General features: G+C 37.7%; 2 protein-coding genes across 6 annotated transcripts; one reads left to right on the top strand and one right to left on the bottom strand.

Moving 5' to 3' along the window:
• Positions 1-400: 400 nt before the first annotated feature.
• On the bottom strand, positions 401-2828 carry cryba1a (crystallin, beta A1a). Of its 2 annotated transcripts, none has more exons than XM_073862638.1 (6): positions 2674-2828; positions 2041-2107; positions 1827-1945; positions 1429-1570; positions 1175-1320; positions 401-842 (listed from the first exon to the last, which is right to left on the bottom strand). In XM_073862638.1, exons 2-6 carry the CDS (start codon positions 2077-2079, stop codon positions 698-700), a joined length of 591 nt encoding a protein of 196 aa, XP_073718739.1. In that variant the 5' UTR covers positions 2080-2107; positions 2674-2828; the 3' UTR covers positions 401-697. The 2 variants fall into 2 exon arrangements, with proteins under 2 accessions (XP_073718739.1, XP_073718738.1); XM_073862637.1 differs by having other exon boundaries at positions 2679-2782.
• Positions 2829-3992: 1164 nt separating this feature from the next.
• On the top strand, positions 3993-7215 carry crybb1l3 (crystallin, beta B1, like 3). Of its 4 annotated transcripts, none has more exons than XM_073862641.1 (6): positions 3993-4253; positions 4739-4812; positions 4969-5084; positions 5587-5719; positions 5795-5935; positions 6371-7215. In XM_073862641.1, exons 2-6 carry the CDS (start codon positions 4747-4749, stop codon positions 6539-6541), a joined length of 627 nt encoding a protein of 208 aa, XP_073718742.1. In that variant the 5' UTR covers positions 3993-4253; positions 4739-4746; the 3' UTR covers positions 6542-7215. The 4 variants fall into 4 exon arrangements, with proteins under 4 accessions (XP_073718742.1, XP_073718743.1, XP_073718741.1 ...); XM_073862642.1 differs by lacking the exon at positions 3993-4253 and adding an exon at positions 4309-4385; XM_073862640.1 differs by lacking the exon at positions 3993-4253 and adding an exon at positions 4433-4487.
• Positions 7216-13201: the final 5986 nt, after the last annotated feature.

Here is a 13201-nt window from a genome sequence, read left to right on the forward strand (position 1 = left end):
AATTGGGTCCCCAGTGCGTCTATCAACCTAGAAAATGTAAAAAATAACAGTAACTTTGTTTTGGTAAACCATTCTCTGCAAGCATGTGAAAAATAGCTAATTGAAATTTGGCTGTCCTTGTGTGATGTTAGAAGAGGATCTTATTATAATAATACCACTTCTTAATCTGCACTATCCAACCACAGCACTGCCATTTAGTGCAGAGATCAGCTCATTTGCATTTTAAAGGACACACCCAAAAACGGCAAAATTTATGCTCATAGTGGCAATTTCAACATGCTATAATAAATTATCTATGGAGTATTTTGAACTAGAACTTCATGGGGACACCAAATATTTACTTCACATCTTAAAAAAGTCTTGTGAAATGTCCCACTGCATAATAAGCACACTCACAATGGGTTGTTATCATGCTTGTACCCTTTATTGATGTCTTTTGCACAGACTGCATCATGACAGCGATGAGGAGCAAAGCTTGAGTCACCTCACTCCGCCACCCGTCTGAGTTCTTCCTGACACGCTTTTCTTTCAATCGATGGCATGAAGAAAGCACTGTAAACGTTTGCTGAATTCACCAGACGTTCAGGTCTAGCTGAGCATGACGGTATCAGAATGAAGGGGTGGAGGTGAGGAAGAGGTGGAAGAAGAGGAGGAGGAGGAATTGGGGGAGGGAGGAAGGAAGGCGGGCGGCCCGCCCTCACTGCTGAACTCGGCGGAGAGACTGAACTTGGAAGGTCTGAGCGTGGGAGCCCCATTCCCTGTAGTGTTTGTACTCGCCGCCATGGTGGTCACACTCCATGATGTACTGGTAACCACGGTAGCCGGGGTACTGGTAACAAACCCAGCTACAGATAGTGAGAGGACACATGACAAACGCATGAAAATTAACCATGTTTATTGTGGTAAAAGTGTAGTAACCATATTTTTGTGTGTGTATTGATTACTAATGGTAAAATTATGATTTTAATACAGTAACCATGGTTTAACTATGGTTTTTTAAACGATGGTTTTCAAAACTATGGCTATTTTGTGGTAACCATGCTTTAAACTGTAGTAAAACCATGTTTAATTTTCCTAAGGGTGGGATTAATTCCCAGGGAACACACATAGGCTACTGATAAAAACTATAGCTTGTATGTAATGTAAGTGACAAAAGAGAGAGAAGTATGGTACTCAGGCCCCACTTTGCACCTGCATCGATCCGATCTCATTGTTGGGCCAGCCCATGGCCTGGAGGGAGGGGTAGTCATCAGTCATCTCCCACTGGTGTCCGATAAAGTTTTCCCGTTGAAAAACGATAATCTTTGACTCCTTGTGATTCTGCATGACATTCAGATTGTATTTATTTTTGATAGTTAACAGGATTTCTATGCAGACATTTTCGAAATGTCAAAGCCCGTGGATCAGCTGGCATTATCTCATACTCACAGCAGAGCAGACTGGTCGGAAGGATATTAGCCTCTCGATGTGGTAGGCATTGCTGCCACTCCAAGATTCCCAGCGAGGGTAGTCTCCTCTTTCCAAAATGAACTGCTGACCGCAGAAGCTGGAGTGTTCAAAGCCCACCCAGCTGTTCAAAACATACACACAGTTGGAGAGCATTGCAGAACATCACACATCACCTTAGTATATGTGTGCATACAGAACTGGCTATACTTGTAAATGTACTTAAAAATATAGCCTTTAACATCTTGTAATACATGGAAATATGTACGAAATAAAATTATTAAAAAAAATACTTTTGACAAAATAATGACTTTGGACACCATGTACCTGCGATAATATAATCACTGATTTATAGCCTACATAGTGTGTCTGTGACTTACGCGCCACACTCCACCTTTAGAGATCGGATATTGTCCATGCCACATTCCATGATGTTCTGACAGGCGGAGGTGAACTCCATGCGCTTGCCTTGAAAATTCTCTTGATCGTAAACTGTGAGCTACACCAGAAACATTGAGATGTTTATTTGAGATCTTGTCGTTCGTGTCAAGATGTTTTGATTACCGTTGTTACAATCATCAAGCATTTACTTGCCTTCCATGGCCCCATTGGCATGGGATTAGGCAGAGCCATCCTAGAAGATATTTTAATGCCGATAAACCTGAAGAACACAAGAATTTCATTTATGAGAATTGTATGAAAAGCCTGAGGCAGAGAAACAGGGAACAGTAGTTGCCAAATGTCATTGGTGCTGCGGTATCATAACCAAAGAAAATAAATCACTGAGTTTATCAGCTGATTTACAGGATCTCGTCCAAACATAACAATGATACTTCTAATTCATTTAAGTATAAAAGACTTATGGTTGACAAAATGATTTATGGGTGAAAAGATGAATTCGATATAAAAACTTTGCACATTGAAAACATGCAAATCTACACAGATACACAGATTAGATTAGATGCTTTATCAGCTTTAGCCCAGAACCTTTTGTATGTTAAAATCTCTTAATGTAGTTACAGAATGCAATCGCAGTTGTTATGCAAAGCACTTTTTAAACACATGTTACTCTACAAAATATGCTATAGTATATTTTTAAAGATGCATGCTACATATGCTAAATATGCTTGCTTGCTATGCTATGTTTTGGTCTTTAATGGTGTTTGTGTGCTGCTGTGTTGTTCCTCCCAGCTGACTAAAATGAACAGGCTTACATGAAGGGCTTACCTGACCTATGCAAAAAACAGCTGTAAGTGCTCAGGGGCTCCACACAACGGTCCCCAGACCTCCAACTAGGGGCTCTATTTATATGTTGCATGACAGGATGGGAAAACTGGCCGCAGGGCGGGCAGGAGTCAGCAGTTTGCCCCAGGTCTCATTGTTTTGGACTGAGCCTTTGGCTTTACCCTGCTCACAATGCCATCTGCCGTAGCCAGGGAGGCATTGTGCCTACTGGCATCTGCCACTGGGGTGCATGCCAGGTACAATGATTTCATGCATACCTTTACATATGACTAGTGACCGACGCATGCTTGCAGAGACACAAACATGCTGCCTAAATCTGACACCATTCAAGCAAAGATGTAAGAATATGACTAGAACTAAAATATAACCCTAAATATTCAAGAAACGAAATAATCATAAATTCATTTTTTTTTAGCTACACAAAGAGTCATCCTTACTCTCTTATCTCAACGCTGTGACAGCCACAGATTGTTTAAGGTACCCGCTTTCGCCTGCCTTTACATACCCGCACACACATGCTGTCCAACACATATGCATACACATGCATAGGCCCGTACAAGCAAATCTATTCAACATGCATGTCCTGCCCACTTCTTTGACTTTATGCAAAGCATGTGCCGGCGCTAAGGATCTGGTGCAGCACTGAGGACCATGGTGAAATGAAGTGTGAATTGTAAATAAATGAACAAGTTTAATTAAGCATAGCTGCATGGAGGTTTGACTGCATTTTTCCTTAAAGATACATGTTGTTTCAATATACAATACAGTAATGTGCAAAAGTCTTAGGCCACCATGCCAGAATTAAATTAGTTGTTTTTGCAATGTTATATATGTAATTATTTCTCAGTCTCTTTAATAGAATTCATCCAGAAGATACAGGAAAGTTGTATGTAGTATTAAAAACTGTATAAAAATGTAAACTGATGTGAAGTTTTTAGGGTAAACTCCCCTTCCACTTGAGCAATAATTGCAGGATCTCTTAAATGAAACTAAATCCTAATTTCTCATTTTAAAGAAATTTGTCTTTTTTACTTCATTCTGCTCAAAAAACACTCAAGATGTGTTAAGTGCCAAGAAAGGTCACACTGAAAAAGAAGACATTTAGTCCGGAAAATTTAATTTAAATTTTTTTCCTGTATTTTCTGTTTGTATCTTAATAAAATAGATTGAAAAATAAATATGGATGGACATTAAAACTTCTAAAACAACAAGTCTGTAGGTGGTGGCCCAAAACTTTTGCACAGTACTATAGTCAAATGTTTGGCACTGTGTGGGTTAAGCACTATTTATGTTTTCTTTGCATTTGTCATTATAGGGTACAAAAAACTTCACTCCAAGTTAAGACCCCAGTTTTTGTGATTCGTATTCAGACAGAAAAATGCTGAATCTTCATACAACGAAAGCTGAAACTGCACCAAACAACGAGTCTCCCTTTTGCTCTCAATGGAGAGGGCTGCGGCCAATCTACTAAGTCAGCACATTACTGGCTGTGCTACAGAAAGTGAATGAGAGACTGGGAAAGAGTTGAAAAGATACGGGCCGTGCTCTTTCTGCTGATGGAGGTAGACATCAGACATCCAGCCGTGGCCTGGAACAAAGCAATGAGCATAGTCAGCTGGGTCACACAGATAAGCCTGCACTCCAAACAGCCAGCATTTTTATCCAATAGCCTTGTCTCTCGTTCTGCCCCAGAGGTACAGCTATATATATATATATATATATATATATATGTATATATAACCCATCCGAAGTACGTTCGGATTTTGGCATCCCTACCTCTGTTCCTGACTATTTTGGTGCGGTTTTGAAAGATTAAGTTGGAAAGGGCTTTCTAGAGATGATTAAAGTATATGTTGCACCTACCCTTTAAATAAGTGGGGGTTAACCTTGATTGCGTGAATAAACAGATACTAAAATAGACAATTGGCGAACAATTTACCTATAAGAGTATCATCAGTGTTTACTTCTCTATAGCTCAATTCTGAATAACATTTTTGAGGCATAGCTGACTGTAACAAACAAGATTTTATTATCTTTGTCCTGACAGCTTTAGCCATGTCTCACACTGCTCTACAGGGAAGCATGGGGAGTCGTTTTGCCACTGGAATGAGCTCACACAGAGTAAGTCAATCCTATCGCATGATGCTCTTGCCTTAATCATGCTCATGCTCATTTAATATCTAAAACATATGCTTTAGCAAGCTTCCATAACAATGGAAATATATAAAATACACCTGTTTTATGTTTTGGTTGTATTGATTCGATATGTGTGATCAGATTTATCTGTTTGAGAACGAGAATTTCCAAGGTCGCATGATGGAGCTGAATGGAGAGTGTCAAAATATCTGTGAGGGGTTAAACCGAGTGGGATCCATCAGAGTGGAGTGTGGGCCGTGAGTAATCTTTATTTTTAAGAGTATTTCAATTACACAAATAAGAGTTTTCAAATTGGCCTTGTATATCATAACGTGCAAAGATTAATCACGATTAATCGCATACAAAATAAAAGTGATTTTTGGCATAATATATGAATGTGTGCTGTGTATAATTATTATGTATATATAAAACACATATTCATGTATGTATTTAAGAAACATTTACATGTGTATATATATTTATTTATATTTTTATATATTACATAAAATTTAAATTAAAAAAGATATATAAATAAAAAATTCTTCAATGAATATATGTATGTGTGTGTGTGTGGTTAAATATACATAATTACACACAATACACACATATATATAATGCAAAAAAAATTATTTTATTTTGTATCCGATTAATCGTGATTAATCTTTGCCCAGACATAATTCTATTCACAATTCCTTTTATATTCATTGCCTAAAGATGTCAAGTATATATGACCATATATGAGTGTCCTTCATACTGCAGATGGGTAGGTTATGATCAACAGAAAATGTCTGGTGAGATGTTCATTTTGGAGAAAGGAGAATATCCGCGCTGGGACACTTGGTCAAATAGTTACCGCTCTGATCACCTGATGTCTGTGCGTCCTGTTCGAATGGTAGGTCAAACAGTCTTTATAAATTGCTTTGAAGAACCTATGACCACTACAATTCCGTCGTCTTTCACCATGTAGGACCCGAAAGATCATAACATCTGTCTGTATGACTGTGTGAACTTTGATGGTCGTAAGATGGAGGTTTCTGATGAGGATGTCCCAAGTTTGTGGTGTTATGGCTTCCAGGACAAAGTAGCAAGCGTCCAAGTAAATGGTGGAACGTAAGTCATTTATCATCCCCTTAAAGGGATTGTTCACCCAGAAATGAAAATTCTGTCATCATTTACTCACTCTCATGTTGTTACAAACCTGTATGTATTGATTTGTTCTGTTGAACTCAAATGAAGATATTTTGAGGAATGTTTGTAACTAAACCAATCAGAAGCACCATTGACTTGTATGGTATTATTTTTTTCCTGGATGTCAATGGGGCTTCTGATCAGTTTAGTCAAAATATATTCCTTTGTTTTCATCAGAACAAAAACATTTATACAGGTTTGTAACAACATGAGAGTAATTAAATTATGACAGAATTTTCATTTTTTGAAGTGAACTATCCCTTTAATTTAGTATTTCAACATTTACATTTATGCATCTTTTAAATCAACTTCAAGCTACACATTAGTGGAATTACTTATCACTACTTTCATACCCACGTGGGTTGGATATCAGTACCCTGGTTACCGTGGATACCAGTACCTGCTTGAGTGTGGATCCTATAAGCACTGGAACGAATGGGGCGCCAGTTTCCCCCAGATCCAGTCTGTGCGTAGAGTAAGAGACATGCAGATGCATCACAGAGGATGCTTTGAGATGAAGGCATAAACAATAACAGCAAGTTACAACAGCATAAACAGGTGGATACATCAAAGTCCTGCAGGAAGAACCATTGTGAAATATAATCTTCAAAGAGCTGCTCAGTGATGATGAACTCCATTAGCATGTGTTGTGTTGTGTTATGGCATGCATGTGTTTACCACAAGGCACAACCTTATTTACAAAGACATTTAATGTTTAACCTCTTATAGTAAAATCATCAAACAGGAGAATAGTTCTTATGTGCAGCTTTAATGCGATGCTTTGTTTAATAGTTTTACTTTAATTTATACAGCCTTTCTTTTCTCAACCCCCTTTTATGATTTTTTTAGATCTGTTTTAACTTTATTATTATTTTACCTTTATTTGATCCAATGATGATTTTTAAACCTGCCATAAAGGAACTTAACTCCTTCTTAATCCAACCTTTTTAAGAAATATTCACTTGACATAACATAGCCCAACCTGCTTCTAGTTGTTAACATTTACACTTCATAAATGTGATGATCCTTTACAGAGGAAGTACTGCATTTTAATTGCATCCCTCCCATAAACACATTTTGAACCCACATTATTTCTGACTATAGAGGTGATCCTGTCACACTTTTCTCAGGGATGCTGGCATCTAACACATTTCCAACAACCAGAAATAAACAATTTTAAAAGCACAATTGTTGTAAGATATTCTATGTATGCACCATTCTAATTCCTCTTAACCCTATTTAAAACATGGTTACTATTAAATGGGAAAAATAAGTGATATAAATAAATAAATATATATTACAAAATTGTAAAAAAAAATAGTAAATACATATGAATAAGTAAATAAAACGTGAAATACAATCCAAAAGTATTTTTAAACTCTTAAGTCAGAATTTCATTCATCTCTCAGATATTATACACTCATAGATTTAGTTTAAAGGGGACCTGAAAATCTGACTTTTTCCATGTTTAAGTGCTATAATTGGGTCCTTAGTGTTTCTATCAAGCTAGAAAATGTTAAAAGAACAACCCAGTAACTTAGTTTTGATAAACCATTCTTTGCAAGCATGCGGAAAAAATAGGCTCCCCTTGTGATGTCAGAAGGGAATAAAACCGCCCCTTAATCTGCACTATCCAACCACGGCACTGCCATTTATTGCAGAGATCAGCTCATTTGCATTTTAAAGGACACACCCAAAAACGGCACATTTTTGATCACACCGACAAAGTGGCAATTTTAACATATAATAAATTATATATGGGGTATTTTTAGCTAAAACATCACATTTGTACTCTGGGGACACCAACGATTTATTTGACATTTTTTTTAAATCTGGTAAAATGTCCCCTTTAAGAAACTCACATCCTGAGATCCTGAAAAGGGCATCGTGAGTCACTGATATTAAAACAATAGCAACTTGACAGAATGGTCTGTACACTTCCTTTCGCTTTAAGTGGATGCTGTTCATCACTGTTTTTGATTCTGCTTACTTCAAGTGGTTGCTCAAATAGAGTAGCGTCTCGCTGCAACCTGCGGTGGACATCCAACCCCGCCCACATCCAGGCGTGACGTCAGTTACCACGTCCATTGAGTAGCGTCTCGCTGCAACCTGCGGTGGACATCCAACCCCGCCCACATCCAGGCGTGACGTCAGTTACCACGTCCATTCACATCTCACTCCAACACAGTAGATGGCGATAATGTACCTTATGTGGTGCTTCCCGAAGAAGAGAGAAAGCACGAAGTTGAAGTACTAAAGTTGTTTACCACGTCGGTAAGTAAAAGTATTTGTTTCGAAAGCCTAATGTAATTCCAAAATTTATTTATATTAATACATATATTTATGCTTGATAAAATCATACGATATATTCACAAGGATTGTACTGTGGTGCACGTAACCTCTTTTGCTGCTGTTAACTTTACGTATCAGATATCTGTCAAGCCAAAGTAAAATAAAACTTAATGGTAGCTTGTTTTGAAAAATTGTTAAAATGTAAAACATTGATAACTTAAAAACTGTGAGTCATTTGTGTAGTTTATGCACATACAGCTTGATATGCCTAGTTGAACTTCACACATGCACGTTATTAACGTTCAACAGTGTTGATAAATTTGTTGATACATTCTTACAGGTTACTTTATCTAAAAAAAGAACTGAACTGTGCAGGACCACATCCCATTTTTACTGTTTGAACTGCAGCCAGACTGTAGTACGCAAGGAAATGCCAAATGCTTTATGACAGAAGAACTTACGGCATCTTCAGCTCCCTCTGTAGCTGCATGCTCCACAAATAAACCTTTATTTATTTTTTATTACAGGATTACAGAAAGAACATAAAGTGGAAGTTCATAAGGAACATTGGTCCAGCATGGTCCTGGGGTAGAGAGTCACAGCAAGATATTCCTTGGAGAGGTGATGGAGCCTGTCTTTCTCCAGATGGATTTGTTTTCGAATATCTGGAGGATCTGAACACGTTTATTTCAAACTGTTATGAGGAACAAGGCCTGTACGGGCCATGAAATATTCTTGTTCAATAATAAATATAAGAAATGCCCAGTGAAGCAAGAAGTGTCTTTTAATTTATCTTTAAGTATCTGGTTGTTAAAGAACAAAACCTCTGAGAGTCAAAGCCATGTTACTAAACTTCTACTAAAGTGCAATATGACATTCTAGCACATGCCACTTTTGGTCTCATTACACAATGTTTCCATTATTAACATTTGGCGTCTATGCTCCACTGTCAATTCTAACACAACCACTTTGTGTTTCATTGCACAATGAAACATACAATGTTTACATCTATGAACATTTATGCTCTATGCTGTATTATGTTGTGTTTTATACTATATTGGCTACTTCGTTGTGATTATACTGTATATTGTAATATTGTTGTGAATATTGTAAATTGTACAGTCATGCTTAGTGCTTCTAGTCTAGTGTATGAAACTTGTGTATAGTTTTAAACATGAAAACTGATATATATTTGTATTTATCATGAAGGCATCTGAAGCTTGCTCCACCAGAATGTCATTGCAAATGTACAGTGAAAATAAAGATCTTATATAATCTATCAAAACAAGTAATTTCTCTATTTAGTCTATATGTATGTATATTGTGTATGCTATTGCATATTGATCCTATAATTGACATATTTAGACTTTATGATGAAGTGGAACAAATGTTTAGAAAATTAAATGAAAATAAACTCATGAAAATATGTTAAGCATTAAATTTACAATACTAAAAAGTAATGTCCACTTAAATGTAAACTTGTTTTGGCTATGTTACAATCGATCATATTAAATGGGAATTTATATCATTACATGCTGTAAAGGAATAAGGTAAAGCAAGCACATGTTATTGTTTAACCAATGAAATTAGCTCCGTTTATAATGTTTTTATGAAATTGGGGGAGGGTGGCCTAGATTTAATTTATGTCATATTAGTTTGGATATCGTTTACAAATATAAGAATACGTGTATTGTTAAAACGAAATATAACCTTTTATTTAGATTCTAAGATTGCAATAAACTGCTTTAACATACTTCGATTGGATCAACGGGTTTCCGTGGGGAACGCACGCTTTGCCATATATGGGAGTCACGCGGTGACGTATTGGACGTGGGCGTGGCATCTGGCGCGACACCTGGATGTGGGCAGGGTTGGATGTCCACCGCAGGCTGCAGCGAGTCATACTTGCTCAAATAGGCTACATTTAGTAGACAGTGTATATGTTAAGAAGACTGGCTGGGGGAGGTGAATTGGCTACAGGGGCGGACTGGCCATCGGGAGTTCCGGGAGCAATCCCGAACGGCCGGTCCATTTCAGGCCGAACCGGCCGGAGGTCAAAAAGTTTTTTTTTTTTTTAATGCCTGACCAGGCGCTCAGCTGCAGCGGAACGCTGTGTCTGTTTCAGACCGGGCCAAACCAATTCTTCAAATCTTGAGGGGAGATAAGAGCGGCCCCTCCCAACTTGGACTGATCCTCGGTTTTCCTCACATCCGATTGGCTCAAAGGCGCCGATCAAAAGAGTTTACTTTTGGTCAGGTTTGGATTCGTGTGAATGCAACATAGACAAGACGGTAAAAATTGCGAAAAGAAGAGAAAGAAATGGGTGGGGCCTAAAACATAAAAATGTTGGCACAAGAGGCAGCTAAATGCGCCAAATTAACAGTCCTTTTTCGCAGTCAAAAGGACGCTGTGGCAGGAGGTGCAGATGAGGAAGGACCAGCAGCATGGACAGGACAGGTGCACAATTAGTGATGCATCTATTATACACTGAAATCATTTATATTTGCATTTAAATATAGGCATATATAAGGATAATGTAGAGCGAGGCGGTTGTTATAGCGAATTCAACCCCGACAGGCTTATCAGGACCCCACGCAAAGCGGAGCTTGGTTGTTTTCGCTATAAGAACCGCTCGCTCTACATTATCCCGCTTATGAAATTGATGAAATAGCCTGCGTGCGTATTTTGGCAACAGAAGTGGTGTTGTTCCCCAGTGGTTTTAACGTGTTAGCAACTCAGTAAGTTTATCAAAACAGTGTAAGGGGAACAAATATGGCCCCATCCATCCGTTTGGCCCAACGACGGAATCCAAACGAATTTTATAGCGCGTTCGGTCTTTTCCGGCGCTTATAAAGACAAATTAACGTTACGCAACTTTATAATCTGACTCCAAAGATATAAAACGTATTGTAATATGAATCAAAATGGATGTAATTGTGGAATGTGGATAAACATTTGATCATTCTATTTCCTCATGTTTACATTGAACTCATTCATTCGATTACCCATGTCGTATCGGTCCACATCGGCCGTTATGCAGATTCCGAACACATATTTGACCGTACTAGAAGTTATGACTAACACAATTTAACAATGCCGCTCCCGCGATCTCTTGCTAAAAGTCCACATATAGCCTCATGCAATCGTTTGTATACAACTTAGTACAAAATTCACACTATAACCAGAGGTTCAGGCTTAGCACCATCTAGCCGAATATAGTTCAATCATATTACTATATACAACTTAATTATAGCAGAAATAATGACCAGCGGTTATGACTTATCACTTCGATAGCCCACATACAAATACGATTACCCAACAACTTAGTGAAAGTTAAATAATTAATCTACCATGCAATAACTAGAGGTTCATGACTAAAGCAATTTTAACAATACCGCTTCATGTGTACGGACTCTCATTAAAACGTATCCATATAGCCTCACACAATCTGTTATATACAACTTAATTCAAGCTCTACAATGACCAGAGGTTCGGGCATAGCACCGTCTAGCCGAATATAGTATTACTATATACAACTTAATCAAAGTAAAGGCAATGATTAGAGGTTATGACTCATCACCCTGATGGCCCACATATAAACAAGACTGCGTAACAACTTAGTTAGAGGTAGAACTTAATTAACATGAATTAACTCCGATCAAAGATATGTGGTAACAAAGGATATCGTAATACTTTATAGTAACTTAGAAGAGTCAATAATACAGAGCAAATTAGAATGAATGCAAAACGTAACAATTTATTAACCAGGTAGGTAAAACATAATTCAGAAGCCAATTTACAATCCAATTCATATACGAAACAAACGAAAAACCATTGCATACCTGGTAAGGAGATGAAGATCTGGTTACAGATTCCTCAAAATAAAATAAAAATACATGATGCTATATCAAAGATACAGCATCATGGGGGTGCATTTCTAGATATTGAAAGTCCCGTCTAAATCTTCTACACATCTCCTTAAATAACCAGAGAACAAAGCATATAGGAATTTGGTACTGATTGGTTGTTGTAAAATCAGGGGTGTAGCCTAATATACATACAGTGGGTGATTGGTCAACATGTCTAAGTTAGGAGTTGTCTCCCAACATTAGGTAAAGTTTACTTATTTATTGTCACAGATTAACCTTGAATCCTGTTGTCATATTAATAAACCCAAATGTACCACTTGCATTAAAACACTTCATATAACACCAAACAAAACCAGTTTCACATTCTTTGTACATGTAGAATGTATTGCTTTTATAAAACATGAGGAGAGGGGGACAAGAAAGTGTGGTCGGGTGTGACTCTGTCCCACACCATGGGGTAACTGTCTTGGGGGGTAGATGTGAATTCTTTGTGGAGGTTTTCAGATGATAATTCAACAAGGAATTAGGAAGCGGTTTCCTGTGGATTCAGCCATTTGTTGCTGGCTTCAGGAAATACCTTTTGTCAGGGTTTGGCACCACCATTCAGCTCTTACAACAGTTTCCCAGCATCAAAATGTCTGGTAATTGCGTTTGGTTGCACTAATAATATACTAATATACGTATATATGGTCACTTTATATTTGGCCATCTGCTATCGTCTTCTATTCACTCCACTATAGTACACGGATCTGGTAGCTGTGTTGAAAAACTTGATAAAGTCAACTTTTAAATATATATTTCTCTGTCTGTGTTGCTTCACTGCTGATTCTTGCCATACTTCCATTGCCAACATGCGCGTGCATACGTTTCCACGTCATCATTGTGTTCAAACAGTAAAATGGTCTAAGGAATCCCTGTATGTCTGTTTATTAGCTGTTAAGGTCACTGATGGAGAGAGACAGGTTGATGATGACTCTTGCAGTCATATTGATGAGGAGGAGGAAGGAAAGCAGAACAAGAGGAGG

This window comes from Misgurnus anguillicaudatus, chromosome 24 (assembly GCF_027580225.2).
Source record: "Misgurnus anguillicaudatus chromosome 24, ASM2758022v2, whole genome shotgun sequence".
Taxonomy (NCBI): Eukaryota; Metazoa; Chordata; class Actinopteri; order Cypriniformes; family Cobitidae; genus Misgurnus; species Misgurnus anguillicaudatus.

Coding starts and splice junctions, on each gene's coding strand:
- cryba1a (XM_073862637.1), bottom strand. CDS start 2,764: ATGCAACATATAAATAGAGCCCCTAGTTGGAGGTCTGGGGACCGTTGT. Junction 2,108..2,678: donor TACAGCTGTTTTTTGCATAG/GTCAGGTAAGCC, acceptor TGTGTTCTTCAG/GTTTATCGGCATTAAAATAT. Junction 1,946..2,040: donor TGCCAATGGGGCCATGGAAG/GCAAGTAAATGC, acceptor TTTCTGGTGTAG/CTCACAGTTTACGATCAAGA.
- crybb1l3 (XM_073862641.1), top strand. CDS start 4,747: ATGTCTCACACTGCTCTACAGGGAAGCATGGGGAGTCGTTTTGCCACT. Junction 4,813..4,968: donor CTGGAATGAGCTCACACAGA/GTAAGTCAATCC, acceptor ATGTGTGATCAG/ATTTATCTGTTTGAGAACGA. Junction 5,720..5,794: donor CTGTGCGTCCTGTTCGAATG/GTAGGTCAAACA, acceptor TTCACCATGTAG/GACCCGAAAGATCATAACAT.